This window comes from Grampus griseus (genome assembly GCF_964374135.1).
Source record: "Grampus griseus genome assembly, chromosome: 2".
Lineage (NCBI taxonomy): Eukaryota > Metazoa > Chordata > Mammalia > Artiodactyla > Delphinidae > Grampus > Grampus griseus.
Genome location: NC_139018.1, coordinates 106,300,438 through 106,320,838, shown reverse-complemented (window position 1 = coordinate 106,320,838; position 20,401 = coordinate 106,300,438). Strand labels below are relative to the sequence as shown.

The following is a 20,401-nucleotide window of genomic DNA, read 5'->3' as shown; positions in this document are numbered from 1 at the left end:
GCCTGCTTCTTGGTTTATAGATGGCATACTTCTGTGTCCTTACACGACAGAAGGAGTGAGGGAGCTCTCTGGGGCCTCTTTGGGGCACGAATTCTATAATGGAGTAGGACCCTATGGGGCCTTCCCAGAACAGACCCCCCCACCCACTCAATGTCCTCCCCGCCCTCTTGTTTGTAGAAAAGCTGTAGTCTCCCAGGCCTCCGCTGAGTCACAAAAGCCTGCCTCAAGAATTAATGATTGAAAGGATGTGAACATGTAATGACAAAACTAGCAGTTGGGCCAGGAGAACTGCTAAGAATTTAAACAGTCAAACAGCCATATGGCAGTCACAGAATTTTTAGTTCCTCCCTGAAGTACCTGAATAACAATATCTGATACACATTTCCTGAGTTGTTTTACAGATGCTAAAATCGCCACCAAATGGAAGAAGTTAACTATTTGATGACCATAAGCACTTAGCCCCCAGACCTACTGGAGCCTAAGGACTGGTAATGTTGATCCCTGTGACCCCACCCTGTTACCTCACCATCAACCACAACTCTTCGATTCACACACCCTGTGACTCCCCTCCCTCACCTTGCCTTTAAAAATGCTTCCTTGAGGGGCTTCCCTGGTGGCGCAGTGGTTGAGAGTGCGCCTGCCGATGCAGGGGACACGGGTTCGTGCCCGGGTCTGGGAAGATCCCACATGCCGCAGAGCGGGCTCCGTGAGCCATGGCCGCTGAGCCTGCGCTTCCGGAGCCTGCGCTTCCGGAGCCTGCGCTTCCGGAGCCTGCGCTCCGCAACGGGAGAGGCCACAACAGTGAGAGGCCCGCGTACCGCAAAAAAAAAAAAAATGCTTCCTTGAAACCCACTGAGGAGTTCAGGTCTTTTGAGCACAAGTGGCCTGTTCTCCTTGCTCAGCCCAGCAATAAACCTTTCTTTGCTCTCATCCCAGCTCCAGCATTTCAGTTTGTTTGGCCTCACTGCGTGTCGGGCACACGAACTTGGGTTTGACAACAATTCCAACATGAGGGCTCCATCCTAATGACCTAATCACCTCCCAAAGGCCCCACCCTCCAATACTATCACATTGGGGGTTAGGATTCAACATATGAATTTTGTGGGGGACGCAAACATTTGGTCTATAGTACCAGCCCAATGGGGGCTCAGCCTCAGTCAGAAATTAAGTTGGTATGGAAAATAAAGAAAATGACACCAGCGTTTGCATCTGAGACTCTTACCCCTTAAGACTGGAGCTTACCTGAAGTGTCAAGGATCCTCATGAGTGGCAGATGAATCGCAACCCGAACAGCAGAGCTCTGGGGATAATATCTGTGAACCTGTTGGAGAGCTGATGTGCAGAGAAGAGGTGGGTTTCAGAAGTTGCTGCTGCTTTCAAGGAATGTGTTGAGAATAAGCCACACATGCTTTGCAACCTGCCAACAGGTGGACAATAGAAGGAAGAGAAAAAGAATGCTGCCTTGTTAAAGTTTTCCTGACAATGTGGATTTCTTTGAGCTTCTCAGAAAAATACTTAGAAAGGCAGGGGTAAGAAAAGTTAACTTTAGGGCCCCACCTCACACCCTGAATTTCTTAAACATCAAGACTAAACTAAACCTCTGACCATCTTTCTGGGAAAAGAAGGGCACAAGCCTGAGGAACTCCAACCTAGGGGAAAGTGGCTAACTGACCTATTTAGAACTGGTTTTGGCCGGTTTGAAGTTTAGCATCAGTGGGTTCCTGGCTTACCCTGAACACCTGTGAGTTTTCCCAGCGTCTGAAGTTTGGCAAAGGAGGAAGGGGGTGGAAATGGCCGCACACTTAAGGTGAAGTGCTGAAAAGGAGGGTTCAGCAGTACCTTCTCAGACCTGGCCAGATAGAACAGCTGGAAAGTCTCTGGTTGCAGAGAGCGGGGGCTACTCTTCGTTAAGGTGCGCCGGCTTCTCATTGCGGTGGCTTCTCTTGTTGTGGAGTACGGGCTCTAGATGCGTGGGCTTCAGTAGTTGTGGCATATGGGCTCAGTAGTGGTGGCTCGAGGGCTCTAGAGTGCAGGCTCACTAGCTGTGGCGCACGGGCTTAGTTGCTCTGTGGCATGTGGGATCTTCCCAGACCAGGGCTCGAACCCATGTCCTCTGCGTTGGCAGGCGGATTCTTAACCACTACGCCACCAGGGAAGTCCCCAGCACACAGAATTTCAACTGGCACTTCTCAGTCCTTTGGGAAGCCTGGCAGGAGCTCCTTGTGCAGGCCTGAGAGTAGGCTGCCAAGGCAAAGGGACTCTGTGTCCCTGCACCTGCCTGCATGTCCCTTTATCTGCCATCAGTGCAAGGGCCTGGGGACATGTTACAAGAAACTGAGCTTTGGACGAGGAGGCAGAGTTATAAATAGAGTCCAGGTCTTCTTGACCTTGAGTTTTATTTCTCACACTATTACAGTGTCTCAGAAGTTGAAGGCTTTTGACAATGTGACTGTACTGGGCATTGGTTAAGTAACTGAAGCAATAACTAGGCCTGATGATTAGAAATTGTTCTGAGATCTACTACACATCAAGTGCCAAAATAAATTCCAGGTTAGGGAGTTCTGTGGTGGGCTAGTGCTTAGGATTCTGGGCTTTCACTTCCATGGCCCACGTTCAATCCCTGGTTGGAGAACTGAAATCCTGCAAGCTGAGCTGCAAGGCAAGAAAAAAAATTCCAGGTTAATAAAAAGTTAAAGAATAAATACTACAACAAAAGAATTAAAAGAAAGCATAGGCAAATATTTAGCTGATCCTAAGGGGGCCAAGGCCTGTCTAAACACAATAGCAAAAAGGAAAAAAATTATAGATTTGAAATATATATAAATTCCTCTATGATTAAAAAATTGCCAAAATTTAATAGGAAAAAAGTTGGGAAAATATTTGCAGTATTTATGACCAGTGGTTAATATCGTTAATCTAGAAGGATACATAAAGAAATAGATGATCATCTCACTTTAGAAGTGCTAATGGCCAATAAGCATTTGAAAAATATTAATGAAGACAACAGTGAAACATGATAAAAAATGTTTTGCGATGGTTAATTTTATGTGTATTTTACTACAATAAAAAATGGGGGCTTCCCTGGTGGCGCAGTGGTTGAGGGTCCACCTGCTGATGCAGGGGACATGGGTTCGTGTCCCGGTCTGGGAAGATCCCACATGCCGCGGAGCGGCTGGGCCCGTGAGCCATGGCCGCTGGGCCTGCACGTCCAGAGCCTGTGCTCCGCAGCAGGAGAGGCCACAACAGTGAGAGGCCCACGTACCGCAAAAAAAAAAAAAAAAAGGGATGGAAAAGGATATAGTTATGTGCAAAGAATTGAAATCTTAGGTAGGAAGAAGAGATTAAAGAGCTTACAGGAAAGTGAATTTCCTTTAATACTCAGTCTTATCCCTGCATGTGTTTGGAGACTTTCCAGAGAGTAGTTCCCAAACTCTAGTAGATGGTGAAGTATTTTTACTGCTCTATGGGGAAATGAGAAGACAGCATAGTCAGCTTTTCCAAAAGTTAAACATTTTCAGTGTTTACCATGAGCGTAGTCTTTCACACCTGTTTGTTATTACAGGCTTTTTTTTTTTTGTAATTTGTAGTGATAGTGTAAGATAATTTTTTGAGAAAGAGAATGTGTATGGGTCTCTAAAATGTCTGCATCTGGCTCACAAGAGAGCTGACAACACAACGTTCTCCCTCAAATTAGGGGAAGACAGTGACAAGTCCAGACACTTGCAAACAACTACTCTCAATTTTCATGGAAGAATTACAGCAAAGTTTCATTTACTATTCCATAATACATGATATTATGACAAAATACCATTTACTTCTTTTGGATTGACTGAGACAGGGAAAAACTTAATATCCAGTATTGTCAAGGTTGTGAAGAAAGGGGCATTCTCAGACATTTACATCTGGATTGTAAATTGGTTTGACTTTTCCGGAGGGTAATTTGGCAGTTTATATTATAAATCTTAAAATGTGCATAACTTTTGACTCAGCAATTCCTTTTTAGGAATATCCTAAGGATGATCAAGGATGGACACCAAGACTTATCTACAAGAATGTTTACTATAGCGTTATTTTAATAGTGAAAAATTGTGGGGATGGAGTATTGAGTGTTATATTTGACAGATTTGGGCGGTGGGTAGAGGGGTATTCATTATTGTATTAATTTTCTGTTGTTGCTCTAACAAATTACTACATAAAGTTAGTGGCTTAAAACAACACAAATTTATGTGCAACATCATGGATGGACCTTGAGCACCTTATGCTAAGTGAGATAAGCCAGACAGAGAAAGACAAGTACTGTATATTATATGTAGAATCTAAAAAAATCAAACTTGTAAAAAATACCCCAAGAAACAGAGTAAAATGGTGGTTACCAAGGAAAGGGAAGTGGGGGGTAAGATTGATGGTGTTTAAGGGTACAAACTTGTAACGAGTACTAAAATAGCCATAAAGATTTTTTTTAACATCTTTATTGGAGTGTAATTGCTTTACAATGTTGTGTAGTTTCTGCTGTATAACAAAGTGAATCAGCTATATGCATACATATATCCCCATATCCCCTCCCTCTTGTGCCTCCCTGCCACCCTCATCCCACCCCTCTAGGTGGTCACAAAGCACCAAGCTGATCTCCCCGAATGATGCAGCTGCTTCCCACTAGCTATCTATTTTACATTTGGTAGTGTATATAAGTCCATGCCATTCTCTCACTTCATCCCAGCTTACCCTTCCTCCTCCCCGTGTCCTCAAGTCCATTCTCTACGTCTGTGTCTTTATTCCTGTCCTGCCCCTAGGTTCATCAGAACCATTTTTTCTTTAGATTCAATATATATGAGTTAGCATGTAGTATTTGTTTTTCTCTTCCTGACTTACTTCACTTTGTATGACAGGTTCTAGGTCCATCCTCCTCACTACAAATAATTCAATTTCATTTCTTTTTATGACTAATATTCCATTGTATGTATGTGCCACATCTTCTTTATCCATTCATCTGTGGATGGACACTTAGGTTGCTTCCAGGTCCTGGCTATTGTAAAGAGTGCTGCAATGAACATTGTGGTATGTGACACATTTTGAATTATGGTTTTCTCAGGGTATATGCCCAGTAGTGGGATTGCTGGGTCATACGGTAGTTCTATTCTTAGTTTTTTAAGGAACCTCCATACTGTTCTCCATAGCGGCTGTATCAATTTACATTCCCACCAACAGTACAAGAGGGTTCCCTTTTCTCCACACCCTCTCCAGCATTTATTGTTTATAGATTTTTTGATGATGGCCATTCTGACTGGTGTGAGGTGATACCTCATTGTAGTTTTGATTTGCATTTCTCTAGTGATTAGTGATGTTGAGCATCTTTTCATGTGTTTGTTGGCCATCTGTATATCTTCTTTGGAGAAATGTCTATTTAGGTCTTCTGCACATTTTTGGATTGGGTTGTTTTTTTGATATTGAGCTGCATGAGCTGCTTGTATATTTTGGAGATTAATCCTTTGTCAGTTGCTTCATTTGCAAATATTTTCTCCTATTCTGAGGGTTGTCTTTTCATCTTTTTTTATGGTTTCCTTTGCTGTGCAAAAGCTTTTGTTTCATTAGGTCCTATTTGTTTATTTTTGTTTTTACTTCCATTTCTCTAGGAGGTGGGTCAAAAAGGATTTTGTTGTGATTGATGTCACAGAGTGTTCTGCCTATGTTTTCCTCTAAGAGTTTTATAGTGCCTGGCCTTACATTTAGGTCTTTAATCCATTTTGAGTTTATTTTTTTGTATGGTATTAGAGAGTGTTCTAATTTCATTCTTTTACATGTAACTGTCCAGTTTTCCCAGCACCACTTATGGAAGAGGCTGGCTTTTCTTCATTGTATAGTCTTGCCTCCTTTATCAAAAATCATGTGACCATATGGGCGTGGGTTTACCTCTGGGCTTTCTATCCTGTTCCATTGATCTATATTTTTGTTTTTGTGCCAATACCATACTTAGCATACTGTCTTGATTACTGTAGCTTTGTAGTAGAGTCTGAAGTCTGGGAGCCTGATTCCTCCAGCTCCGTTTTTCTTTCTCAAGATTTCTTTGGCTATTTGGGGTCTTTTGTATTTCCATACAAATTGTGCATTTTGTTCTAGTTCTGTGAAAAATGCCAGTGGTAGTTTGATAGGGATTGCATTGAGTCTGTAGATTGCTTTGGGTAGTAGAGTCATTTTCACAATGTTGATTCTTCCAATCCAAGAACATGGTATATCTCTCCATCTGTTTGTATCATCTTTAATTTCTTTCATCAGTGTCTTACAGTTTTCTGCACACAGGTCGTTTGTCTCCTTAGGTAGGATTATTCCTAGGTATTTTATTCTTTTTGTTGCAGTGGTAAATGGGAGTGTTTCCTTAATTTTTCTTTCAGATTTTTCATCATTAGTGTATAAAGAGTTAATATACAGTTTATTGAACATAGAATATTGTAAGAATGTAATGTGATAATTATTGTTACAATGGCAACCATATTACATAAATATATCAGAGTAACACATGTATACCTTAAATTTATACAATGTGACGTCAACTGTATTCAAAAAAATAAATAAATGTTAAAAATAGATAAAACAACACAAATTTGTTATCTTACAGTTCTGTAGTTCAAAGTCTGACCTAGGTCTCACTGGGAGAAAAATTGAGGTGCTGGCAGGGCTGTGTTCCTTCTGGAGGTTCTAGGGGAAAGTCCATTTCCTTGTCTTTTCCAGCTTCTAGAGGCTGCCTGCAATCCTTGGCTCACCATCCCCCTCTTCCATCTTCAAAGCCAACAACATGGCATCTCTCAGGCTCTTCTTTCATCACCACATGTCTCTCTCTTTCTTTCTCTTCCACTTTTAAGGATAATCCAGGATAATTTTCCTAGTTTAAAGCCAGCTAATTAGCAATCTTATTCCCACCTGCTATATAACTACAGGTCCTGGGGATTAAGAAGTCTTTGGGGGCCATGATTCTGCATACACAATTGTATTATTCCATATACTTATCTGTCTGAAAGTATATAATATTAATATTTTAAATATTAAGTATTTAAAACCCAGCTGTAATGTCTATTTTACTTTATTTTTTTTCCAGACAGAATTTTAATTTTATTTTTTATTATTTTTGGCTGTGTTGGGTCTTTGTTGCTGCATGTGGGCTTTCTCTAGTTGCCACTACTGGGGGCTACTCTTCCTTGTGGTGCACGGGCTTCTCATTGCGGTGGCTTCTCTTGTTGCGGAGCACGGGCTCCATGTGCATGGGCTTCAGTAGTTGTGGCATGCGGGCTCAGTAGTTGTGGCTCGCAGGCTCTAGAGCTCAGGCTCAGTAGTTGTGGCGCATGGGCTTAGTTGCTCCATGGCAGGTGGGATCTTCCTGGACCAGGGCTCGAACCTGTGTCCCCTGCATTGGCAGGTAGATTCTTAACCACTGCACCACCAGGGAAGTCCCCCTAATGTCTATTATAGTGTATGGATGAAATAAGGACATATATTCACAGGATGAATGCTATGTGCCCATTAAAAGTCATAGTGTAGGAGAACATGTAGTAACATCGAGTGATTTTCATTATACAGTAAGTTGTGGGGGGAGGGGATCAAATCTATAAAAGAATATGTACAAGATGATACCAATTATGTAATACCAAAACCCAAAACAAACCTACATGCAAGTGAATAAAAAAAAGTCTGGAATGATAAAGGTCAGAATATTAATAATGCTTATCTCTGGATGGTGATTTAAATTTTCTTCTGTTTTTCTGCATTTTCCAAAATGTACATTACACATGTACTGTTTTCGAAGAGAAATAAAAATCGATCTAGAACGTCTATCTAGGACAATTTTCTGATGAAGCGTCTCCTTGGTTTCTTAGCTTTTGACCACACGCACTCACAGGATGGTCCTCTTCATCAAAAATATTTCAAGTCTGGCCATCGGCGACACTCGCTGTTTTTTTCATGCTCTAGCTGTCTGCTCTGGAAAGTGTGACCCACGGAGGACAGCAAGGAGCCACACGATGAACTAAGCACGGCAACGAATCGCTGCTTCTTAAAAACTTTTTTCAAGGCCAAGCAAACCCAAGGCACAGCTACATCCCGCGAAGAACTTAATAACCGGTACCGGTACCTTGGAAGCAGGATGCGCAAGTAAACGAGCTTCTTTCATAATCTCGCTAGCACGTGTTAATGGTTTTAATTAATAATATTGTTTTTAATACATAAAAGAACAGAGGCATCACCCGTGTGCCCGCCCGCAGGGCAGCCGAGAGCGGAAGGCTTGGCGGCGGGACCTACGACAAGTGACCAAGCGTGCCCAGCCGGGTCCGCTCTGCAGCGGTGCCGGCGCTCCCGAAGCCCGAGGGGGCTTCCCATCCGGGCGTGCACCGCCTGAGCCCGGCCCCAGGAACCACTTGCCCAGGGCGAAACCCTGGGGACGGCGGCCTTAGCCCAGGAGCCCGTTAGGTTCGCGGGCTTTGGAACTCGAATAGGCAAGGGGCTCGGCACCTCCCCTCGCCCGCCGCCCGCGGATCCCGGCCGGAGCCAGCCCTCACCACAGAGAGGAGCGCCTAGAGTCAACGGGCCCGCCGCTCCGCTCCTCCCAGCCTCCTCTATCCCGGAAGTTGACGCCGCGCTCCCGGTCGCGTGCTGCTTGGTTGGGGTGTCGCCTTAGAGATCTGCACGGGCTGGGCTTGCGAAAGGATCAACATGCCTGTGAGTTGTTTACTTTCGGGCTTCGCGTTTGTGTCTACCTTCTCTGTAGGCCGAGGGGCCCCAGGGGCGGGCTAGCTCGATGGCTCCGCGGGCCCCCGGGGCTCCCGGCCGAACGTGGCTCGGCGGATCGGATCCCGCGGCTCTTTCGCGCGTGGTGGACTTGTTGGGACTTGCCCGGCGGCGCGGCAAGTCGGGCCCTGCCTGGGCGTGGAGCCGTTGGGACTGCACCCGGCGCCGCCCTGGGTGCAGTCTGGAGTCCATGGCTGGGAGGGGACAGCTCCCCGGGTACCTTAGTCAGCCCTCCTGGGTTTCGGTGGGAACCCGCGAGGCTGTGACCGTTGAAGTCTTCTTGCACTCCTTTTGCTTCGTGGGTCTTGCCCCCTGTGCCTTCTCTCGGAAGCGATTTCCTACTTGTTTCCTTTTTGAAAACTGTCTTCGCAGTTGCCTTACAAATTATCAAGGACCGTCTCGCGTCAGCCACTTAAAAGAGTTCTTATCAGATGTTGAACCCTGGGGGCAGAAATCACCTCGGTGTTGGCATTCGCCGGGTCTACCTCAGCGACTTGTACTCTCAGCGGGTCCAGGGTCCGGATCACGTTCTTACTTAGCACCACAGTTTTATTTTCACTGGCGACTGTTATTAAGAAGAACGGAGCTAACCTTACCACATGTTTCCTGATCGTTCCCCTTAACCGGAACTTGGAGAACACAAGCATTATAAAAAGTGTTGATGAAAGTTAACAGGCTTTAAAATAAGTAACATCTAAAGTGTTGTCTCTGCTGAATATGACTGTTATTCCTATTTTTGCATGTATATTTCACATATGGTTAAATCGGCCAGAGTTGTGGTGTCATTCTAGTAGTAATAATATGCTTTTTTATTCAGTTGGCTAGAGATTTACTGCATCCTTCCTTGGAAGAGGAAAAGAAAAAACATAAAAAGAAACGGCTGGTTCAAAGTCCAAATTCTTATTTTATGGATGTAAAATGTCCAGGTAAAATTTCAAACTTTAACTCCTTTCCTAAGGAAAATTTCTATAAGGATTACTTACAGAATTTCTGTAAGGGTTACTCATAGTGTGTTGTTACGTTTCGATATTAGGACCCGAAGTGGGATTACAGAATTGGAATGTCATAAGGGTTATTTCCATAATAAACCACTTTAGAAACATTTGGGTGGTGGGGGTGTGTGTGTGTGAAGATGGGACTCCACAGGGGACATGACATTGGACTTATTAAGTCTTTAAGCTGTTCAGATGATAAGTTTTCTTTTTCACGATGCAATGAAAAGTATATTGATTCTTCAGTGTAAAGCTGCGGGGTCCGGTATGGTGGTCATTAGCCATATGTGGCTACTGAGTACTTGAAATGTGGCTAGTCAAAATGGAAAAATTCTTTCTCATTCTTTTTTTCTTGAGGTATAATTGACATAAAACATTATATTAGTTTCCGGTGTGTGATCTCATGATTCATATTTGTATATATTGGGAAATGATCACCACAATAAGTCTAGTTAATATCTGTCACCATACATAGTTACAAAATTTTTTTTCTTGTGATAAGAACTTTTAAGATATACTCTCTTAGCAACTTTAAAATATTCAATATGGTATTATTGACTATAGTCACCATGCTGTATCTTTTTTTTTATGCTGTATCTTTAACTGTGAAATATACACCAGATTTTTAAGATGTAGCATTGAAAACAAAAAGGCTTTGATTATATGGTGAAATAATAATACTTTGGAAATACTGAATATATTATTAATTTCACTTTAAAAAAAAAAAACTTGTTTTTAATGTGGCTACTAGAGAAGTTTGTTACATATATGGTTTGCTACTGCACAGCACTGAAGTTCCTAATCTTTTACAGGGTCTTTACTAGAAATATGTTGAACAGGTACTGTGTTTTTTTCTGCTTTTCACTTTTAACACTTCCCTTTTTCAGGCTGCTACAAGATTACCACGGTTTTCAGCCATGCTCAGACAGTGGTGCTTTGTGTAGGTTGTTCAACCGTGTTGTGCCAGCCGACAGGAGGAAAGGCCAGACTCACAGAAGGTAAATCATTTGGCATTTTCTAACCCAGTGATCAGATTTTATGATTTTAAAATCTCTCTCTTTACTAAAAATCAGTTTAAAAGAAATCTTAAATTCATAATTACCAAAATAATTTTTATCTTTTATTGCTCTTTTAGTAAAGAGTGCCCTGTTCAATTAGATAAGTTTGTACTCTTGACCTTGTAAAGAATTGCTTTATCTATTATTTTTCTTAGTTTAGAGCACCTGATTCTGTTGTATTTAGTCAGTTTGCTTAACTTGGAATGTTAGACATAAATCAGAATGGAGCAAAAGAATAAATACATAAGATATCTAAAAACATAGGATTTAAAAATTTCTCCTGTAAATATTTTGTTTCAAATGTACTTGGTACATATGATTTAAGATAGTTTTAATCATTGCTAGCTAAGCAACAGATAACTATATGAAAATGTCAGAGGTTTGATTTCTCTGAGCAACTTATGATTAATATAGTCTAATTTTAATTCTTTCACTTTTGTGAAGAAAAAATAATACATATGTATATAATTTTCCATAGTAGTACTTAGAGATTTACAGTTCAATAGTGATATTTGAAATTTGCTTGTGGTATTTTGAGGAGCTGTGAATTCCATGTTATTCTCATTGGAAGAGTTATAAGTGGATTGCCAATAAATCCAAGATCTATTTGGTGTCACTTTGTGAGATCTAACTGAAATTAACACAATATTTAAATGCAGTATTGCTCTTAAAAATGTACTTGCAAGATTGCCAAAACCTTTATATCATGCCATGATTTTAGAACTTTGTGTCCATGTGCCGACAGATGATTAAAAGGGTGCATCTGTACCAGAATTTTCCTAAAAGATCTGAAATGAACTCTAATCAGAATTATTTTCTTGAACTCCATTATAACATTTGAGAACAGAGAGTGACAGTCACATCAGAGTAAATTCAAATATAAAAGATATCTTTTAGCAAATTTCTGGTATAAAAAAATAAATAACCTATATATGAATATTACTCTAGTATTTCTAAAACTTAAGCTTTTATGTAAAAAGTATTTTTTGTCATTAAAACTGTACCAAAGATAGAATAAACTTGTGTTTAATATGCTCTTGTGATTCCTTTGCAGGGTGTTCATTTAGAAGAAAGCAACACTAATGATCCACACAACTTCCTGAATTTGTGTTCTATCACAGAAAGCCTTATCAGTTCAGTAATTCCAGTTAATCTACCAAGATAATGTAATTATGTTTAATTTTGTAAGGTATACAACAGCGCTCTCCTATTTTGCTGTCAGTTTTTCAATAAAGTTTTGATTATGGGCAAACTTCTTTTTTTCAAGTATGTGTTAATGTACTATACATTTATATATGCTGTGTATATGAATTTGGTTTAAACATTTTTAAAAGGGTATTCTGATTAGTTTGTGTCTCACTTCAGGAGTAGAAACTTTAAATATTTGATTTTCAGTCCTTTTCCAAATTTCTGTGAGGGGGCTAAATGATTACAAATGGAAAGAAGTTCACTATTTATTAATTCTAAATATAGTTTTGGTATTGTAACTATGGAAACATTTATAGAAGTACATATTTAATGCAGTAATAATCACTGGATTTATATGCCCATAACATACTGTATATTTTAGTACAGTAACTGCAGCTGGGGTCTGAGTTATAGAAAGCTCTTTTTGGGGCAGAAAATTTGAGAGGAGGAATCAGGAGTAGCATGATTTACCCAGGATGTTCTAGCAGGGGGCAGTAGATGGTATTGAATTCTCTGGTCCAGACAGGTGAGCACTCCTGACTGAAAAATGTGTTGAGTGGGTCTGTTATCTCATTGTCACTTTTATGGTTTATGAAGTGGCCCTCGGGAGTTAGGGGGTAGAGTGTATCTTTCCCTCTCTAGCACCTATATGACTGCTCGTTAGATTGGGAAGATAACTGCTTCTCTTTTACCTGTTACCTTTAAGGCAGGCACTGAAGACAGTCATTTCCTATCAAGAGGTGTTCCTACATATATACACCCCCAATCCGAGAGACTGATCTTTTTAACATACTGATTGGTATATCAGAGGAATGTTGCATGAGAACTGAAGAACTATGGAAAGTTTGGAGCGTATTTAATATATGGAGAAATAAATAACTCAGAGCTTCCCAAACTTTCTTGGTTTATGGCATCTTTAGTCTCAGTAATTTTTTCATGGAGTGCCCTGGCCAAAAGAAATACCTAACAGTTAAATTTATTAAGTAGTTAGGTTCTAGCAACTGTAGTAGCCATTGAAAAAAAAGAACACATAAATTAAAAGCAAAGTGATAATTTTTACCTCATTCTTAAATTACCTACTAATGGAATGAGTGTGCCTTTTGGGCACTGCAGTTTCTCAAAATTGGGATCATGTTGGACACTGCCATCCTCATTTTTTTTCACATTGATTTTTGCATAGTACTAGCTTTTTATCACAGCAATGGCTCAAAACCCAGCTTCACAAAGATACATCATCAAAGGGAATGTGGTGCTATCTAATGTAACAATTACCTGGAACTAGAAGTTTGCATGGTATCCAAAAGATGTCAAGTATCAATGTTTCTCCCATGATGCTCCAAGCCACCTCAGCTTGCACAGTTTAGGAACCTTGGAAAAATCTGTGGTAAATAAGGAGCAAATTCCTGAAAATGTTCTTGGAAATAGTATTGGAAGAAAGTATTGTACTTTAAAGAACCTATCTAAGGATTAATTTAAAGAGATACTTGGCACTGGGAACTGAATGGTATATTAAGTTTTACTTCATTATTAATCTAAACGTATTACTGGGTTTGAAAAATGCTCAGTAGAAAACACTCAGACTTTTCCAAACTTCAAGGTTTGCCACATACATTATTTACTGAATTTTTTTCTTTAATACTATTATTTATATTGTCTTCATTGAGCAGGCTCAGCGGCCATGCCTCACGGGCCCAGCCGCTCCGCGGCATGTGGGATCTTCCTGGACCGGGGCACGAACCCGTGTCCCCTGCATCGGTAGGCGGACTCTCAACCACTGCACCACCAGGGAAGCCCTGTAGACATGTTTTAAATTCTCTTGGGTATATACTTAGGAGTGGAATTGCTAGGTCATACAGTAACTCTGTATTTAGCTTGTTGAGGAACTGCCTGTTTTCCAAAGCAGCTGCACTATTTTACATTCCTACTAGCAATGCACAAGCATTCCAATTTCCTACATCCTTGCCAATACTTGCTATTGTCTATTTTTTTTATTATAGCCATCTTAGTGTGTGTGAAGAGTTATCTCATTAGGGTTTGATGTGTATTTCCCTGATGACTAACGATGTTGACCATATTTAAATGTGCTTATTGGCTATTTGTGTATCTTCTTTGGAGAAATGTCTATTCAGATCCTTTGCCCATCGTTAACTGGGTTGCCTTTTTATTTTTGAGTTGTAAGAGTTCTTACGTATTTTAGATACAAATCCTTTATATATATGGTTTGCAAATATTTTCTCCCATTCTGTAGGTTGTCTTTTCACCTTTTGTCCTTAGAAACACAAACATTTTAAATTTTTATGAAGTCTAATTTATCTAATTAGATATGGAAAACAGTATGGAGTTTCCTTAAAAAACTAAAAATAGAGTTACTCATAGCAGACCTATACCAGGTTGACTGTTATTTTCTTACCTAGCAAATCCTCACATTAGAAAAAAATTAGGGAGACTAGTCCTGTCCGATTTAGTTAAAAGCCTACATTTTACATTTTTCTTAGGGAAGCAGGTTTAGTTTCGCTTATTCTACAGGAACAGAATACTGGAGCTGCCACTGCCTTCTGGACCCAGAGCTCAGAAGACGCCAGCTTCAGCCCTGGTCGATATTTTGTGTTTGTATTCTGAAGTCCATGAGTGTCTTTTTCATTTTTTCATTTCACATTTTATATATCATGCTATGTATATAAGAGAGGGGGTGTGTAAAAGCATGACTCTACTGTGCCATCTTTGTCTTTAATTTGCATATTAATAACAAAACTTGTGTATTGTTTATTTGCAGCCAGATTTACTAATTAAAATCCCAATTACATGTTTATTCAGTTTATGTGACTTAACTTTTTTATTTTTGCTAAGCGCTCCATCTATAAAATTGCATGCCACTAACTGTCCTTTTATTGGGTCTGTAAATTTTTAGAGATGCTTTTTTTATGGGAAGACAAGATAATTTTAGAACAGGCTTTTGAGTCAGATATGCCTGGATTTGAAATGAGTTCTAATGGTTAACGCTTGTGTAACTTTGGGCAAAATAAGTACAATAATTTCTATTTAATCAGGTTGTTTTGAAGATAACATATATAAAGTGCTTAGCACAATGCCTGACACATAGTAAGTACTCTGTTAATAGTATTCTTTTAAATAAAAAAGGATCCTTTGTATTCAAAATCAAGCACTTTCAAGTTCTGTTTTTTTCTTCCAAATTATTTACCCACTTCATTACCACACTGGAGCATAGTTGTGTTAACTATTGCTGCAAAGGAAGTCACCCCAAAATTTAGTTGCTTAAAATAATGACGACATTCTTTTTCATGATTCTGTGGGTTGGTCTTACCTGGGCTCACTCATGCATGGAGGCTCAACTGGACTGGAAGGTCCAAGATGGCTTCAGTCACATGTCTGGTACTGGCCGTCAGTTGGGTTATCCAGTAAGGTAGTCTGGTTTCCTTACGTGGCTGTCTTGGGGGCAGTGTTCTTGGAGGGTGAAGATGCAAGTTTGATGGCCTCTTGAAGCCTAAGCGCTGGAACTTGTGCAACATCATTTCCCTGGGTCAAAGCAAGTCACAAGGCCACCTCTGGTTCAAGGGAGTGGAGAAACAGACACCACCTCTGGCTGAGAAGAGAGGCAAAATCACATTGCAAAGGAGCATGCACAATGGAATGGGAGGAATTTGTGGCTATTAAAATTTTTACCACATGTTGGGAGAACTCCAATATTTATCAAGGTTATTCATTCTCTAACCCATGAACATGTCCACAATCAATTCTTAAAGAAATGCTGTATTCATTTCCCTATTCTGGATGAGCACAGAATATAAGTGGGAAATTTACATTAGAGGAAATCCAGATGGCCAATGAACATATGAAAATAGGTCTAACTTCACTAACAATAGGTAAATGCAAGTAAAAACAACCAGATACCATTTCCCATCCATTGCATAGTCAAAAATTGAAAGTCAGTGTTGTCATATAAACAACAGAATTAGGTTCAACCACATAAAATTGTTTATATTCATGCATTTTTGAGGTAGAAAAACTGCAATTTCATACGGTCAAAGGATGTTCCTTATAGCACTGCATATAATAGTAAAAAAAAATCCATCAATAAGAAAATGGATAGTATATGATAGTCATACAGTGTAATATTTCATAGCAGTTAAACTGAATTTATATTTACCAACTTGACCAGATCACAAAACAATGTTAAATTTAAAAGGAGAGTGTAGAAAACATCTATACTATGGTGCTATTTGTATAAATGTAAATAATACAATTTAATACTATATCAGATATGAATATATATACTTGGCTGTGAAAGTATTAAATAAGGGACTGGAAGGATACACCCCAACTCCTGACAGCAGATTCCTGCAGGGCAAAAGGAGTGGGACTTTGGGTGGTGGTTCTAGGGGTCTTCAGCTTTATCTATTATGTTTTATCTATTAGTATTTTTTAAAATATTTATTTATTTGGTTGCTCCGGGTCTTAGTCGCAGCACGTGGGCTCCTTAGCTATGGCATGCAAACTCTTAGTTGTGGCATGCATGCGGGATCTAGTTCCTGGACCAGGACACGGAGTCTTAACCACTGCACCACCAGGGAAGTCCCTAGTATTTTTTAAATGAAGAAAATTTGACTAAATGTTAACATTTTAAATTCTGGGTATTGAGATTATATGGGTATTTGCCATGTGAACCTTTTGTGCTTTCTAGTATTTTTTTTTCTTTTCACAAAACAAAGATCAATTAGCTATTCTGGTATCCTCTAAGAAACAGAACTCAGACTATTTGAACCTGAATCAATAGCAAATAACAATATAATTCTTTAAGCCTATAGTTATGAAAATGTAACTGTAAAATCCTAAAAGGTTACAAGGTGAGGTTATTATTCTATAAAAATAATCTTTTTTCTTTATAAAATGCAACAATGAACTCTAACCCATCTATGTTTTTTCTATTAAAAATTACAAAGGCGGGGCTTCCCTGGTGGCGCAGTGGTTGAGAGGCTGCCTGCTAATGCAGGGGACATGGGTTCGAACCCTGGTCTGGGAGGATCCCACATGCCGTGGATCGGCTAGGCCCGTGAGCCACAATTACTGAGCCTGCGCGTCTGGAGCCTGTGCTTCGCAACAAGAGAGGCCGTGATAGTGAGAGGGCCGCGCACTGCGATGAAGAGTGGCTCCCGCTTGCCACAACTAGAGAAAGCCCTCGCACAGAAATGAAGACCCAACACAGCGAAAATTAATTAATAAACTCCTACCCCCAACATCTAAAAAAAAAAAAAAAAAAAAAATTACAAAGGCATATTTCCATAATCTCAGCTTTCAAATCTGGGGTAGAATTTTAAACTTTTGTATTCTGTGATAGGAAGGTAAAGCAAATCATTTGTTGTCAATAATCACCTTGACAAGTTGTAAATTTCAGAAAAAAAAAAAAGAACTAAAACACAAGAAATTTGTGTCAAGTTCTCTTGTGTTCTCTTCCCTAATATTAAGGATCAGCCACACCAGAATTACCACTTTGGAGATGTAGAAATTTATCAATGCTGTTTCTAACAATATTAAGTAAGAAAATAAGTTATCATAGCAAACAGGAATTCCATCTGAGGTCTGTGAACCCCTGATGTTTGTACATTGGTTCATTTTCTGAGAAGATTGCCAGCTCTTCTCTGAGCTTCAACAAGAATTTAAAAGGTGAAAAACCAGTCTAAAGCAAGTACCCTGCTCATAATGCACATTCACTAACTTCACAGGGCTCTTCACTCTTCGCGGTTCTTCCCGCACAGACAGCTCAGTCACGCTGCACTTCTCCTGGACACCCAGACAATGCTCTTCCCTCCTTTCCCAATGTAAATGTCACCTCCCTGGCAGCTCCAAGCAGTTCGCTCTGTGGTCTGTGCTAAGGTTCAAAGCTCACATTGATATCACATGATCAAACTAAAAACATGTATCTGCCAATATCAGAAGTATTTTTTTAATTGCCATTAATTTGATTTGCTTTTAGTCACAATATTTAATGTTTAAAATTTAGAATAACATTAAAGGAAGGCATTTTATATTTATCAAAGACAGCATGGATTGAAAAATTTGACAAATATGAATAGAAGACCTAAAGGTCAGGAGAAGCCAGAAAGAAATAAGGAGATGAAATGCATCTGTTGTAGGGAGCTGCTTTCGCTGTACTTTGACCCCTCAGAAATATCCATCTACTTACCTTCACAGATCAAAGTGGAGGGAAGAAACAGGCTGAGAGCTCAGAGCTATAGAAAAGCCCTCTTTTATTAGACTGTATAAAAACTTTGATTTCTTTTTGAATTTTCCTGAATTCAGTCTCCAATATTCGTCATCTATGGCTATTACACAGTATTTCCCAGTACCTCAACACTACAATAAGCCATCCATGGAGCCAGTCTCCAAGATAGTTCCCAATGAACTCTATCCTCTGGTATTTAGCCTTTGTGTAGCCTTCTCCCACACTGAATCAGGGTGGGTCTGTGTGACCAGTAGAATTTGGCATAGGTGATAGTGTATGACCTCCAAGGGTAGATTATGAAAGACATTGTGGCTTTTGCCTTGTTTCTCTCTTTAATCATTCAATCTGAGGGAAGCCATAGGACAGTCAAGCAGACCTATGGAGAAGTCCATGAAGTGAGACATTGAGACCTGTTCCCAAAAGCCAGCAAGTAACAGAAGCCTCTTGCCTATAGCCACATGGGTGAACTATCTTGGAATGAGATCCTCTAGCCTCAGTCAAGCCTTCAGGTGACTGAAACTCCTGCTGACATCTTGCCTGCAGCCACAGGAGAGACCCTGAGCGAGAACTATTCAGCTAAACTGCTCCCAGAACTTATGAAACAGAGAATTTGTGAGATGGGGTAGTTTGTTATGCAGCAATAGATAATCAACGCTCATTACGCTAAATAAAAGAAGCCAGACACAGAAGGCCACATATTATATGATTCTACTTACATGAAACATCCATAATAGGCAAATCCAAAGAGACAGAGAGTAGATTGGTGGTTGCCAGGGCCCGGGAGTAGACAGGAATGCAGAGCAAATATTAATGGGTATAGGATTTCTTTTTTGGGTGAAGATGTTCTGGAATTGAATGGGTACACAATCTTGTGATTATACTAAAACCACTAAATTGTACAGTACACTTTAAAGGTTGAATTTTAAGGTACGTGAATTGTGAATTCTATGTGAAATTACCTATTTTTTTACATTACAGACTTTGATACCTGGAAGTGGAGTGCAGCTGTAACAAACACCTGAAACGTGGGGGTGAATTTGGAAGAGAACAGTAAACAGAAGTTGAAAGGACTTTGAAAAGAGTGTCAGTGAAAGCCTGAGGAACCTTGAAGAAACTGTTTAGAAGTATGGTGGCCTTTGAGGAGGCTGCAGGCATGGACTTAAAGGAGAGTAAGGAAAAATGTTACTGGAAATTGGAGGAAAGAGGATTATTGTTCTCCAGTGGCAGAAAGTTTAGCAACACTGTTGCCTGCAAGACCACAGAAAGTAGAAAATATGCCTAATGAACTGGGTGAATCTAGCTGAGATTTCCAGACACAGTGTTGACTCTTGGCTTCTTCTTGTTGCTTATGCTAAAAAGAAGGAGAGAGAGAAGCTAAAGGAAGGACTACTAAACAAAAATGAATCAATAATTGATGGTTTGGAAAGTTCCCAGACTCCCCAGATGGCAAAAGATGCTAAGATTAGGAAACAATTTCAAAGCAAAGATAAAATTTACAGTACTTCCAGGAAAAAAACAGTCTAAAGACAAAGTTGAGGGTATGACTATAAAACCCTTTATGACTGTGGAAAGAACCAAGATGGTGCCTCGAAAGCTATTTAAATAATAGGCCTTAATAGAAGCTTAACAGTGTTTTCTCCAATTGTCTCAGCAGAATTCTAAGTTAGAGAGGGGTATATTTTGAAGAGATTTGGGGGTATGGCTTTTTTTTATTAGCATGAACCTCAATGAGATTAGCAAGAACCTCAATGGGACTCACAAAGTTTTTAAAAAATTATATTAGCAGGAAGACTGTTAACTTAGACTGAAAGGAGAGTACAAAAGAGCCCTTTGGACCCTCAAACTTGTACAAGCAGAAAGCAGGCTGAGAAAGCCACTCAGATGCAAACACATATTGCCTTTCATGAAAAAAACAGTAACTCAGAGGGCAGAACTAAGAGCTCTGAGAACACAGCCAGGAGCCAAGAATTATTCTCAAGCCTTGAGTACTAATCAAGCAGCTGCCAACCTGTGTCTGGTTGGATGTGGGGAACAAATAACATCTTCAGTTCACAGGTCTTAGGATCTGTGAGTGAATGAGCCATTTGGGAAGGATTTCCTCCAGGACCAGGGAAGTCTTTAGAAGACTACAACATCTTATCTGAAACCTCATTACA

At 40.0% G+C, this 20,401-nt stretch overlaps 1 protein-coding gene and 1 long non-coding RNA gene across 2 annotated transcripts; one reads left to right on the top strand and one right to left on the bottom strand.

Annotated features, from left to right (window-relative positions):
- Positions 1-2,437: 2,437 nt before the first annotated feature.
- LOC309818198 lies at positions 2,438-19,139 on the bottom strand. Its single transcript, XR_014296319.1, has 4 exons — positions 18,962-19,139; positions 15,330-15,608; positions 13,280-13,386; positions 2,438-2,652 (listed from the first exon to the last, which is right to left on the bottom strand). It is a non-coding gene; the product is annotated as an uncharacterized lncRNA (long non-coding RNA).
- RPS27L (ribosomal protein S27 like) lies at positions 8,595-12,071 on the top strand. Its single transcript, XM_082647725.1, has 4 exons — positions 8,595-8,700; positions 9,587-9,695; positions 10,649-10,759; positions 11,874-12,071. The coding sequence occupies exons 1-4, from the start codon at positions 8,695-8,697 to the stop codon at positions 11,900-11,902; spliced, it is 255 nt and encodes an 84-aa protein (XP_082503851.1). The 5' UTR covers positions 8,595-8,694; the 3' UTR covers positions 11,903-12,071.
- Positions 19,140-20,401: the final 1,262 nt, after the last annotated feature.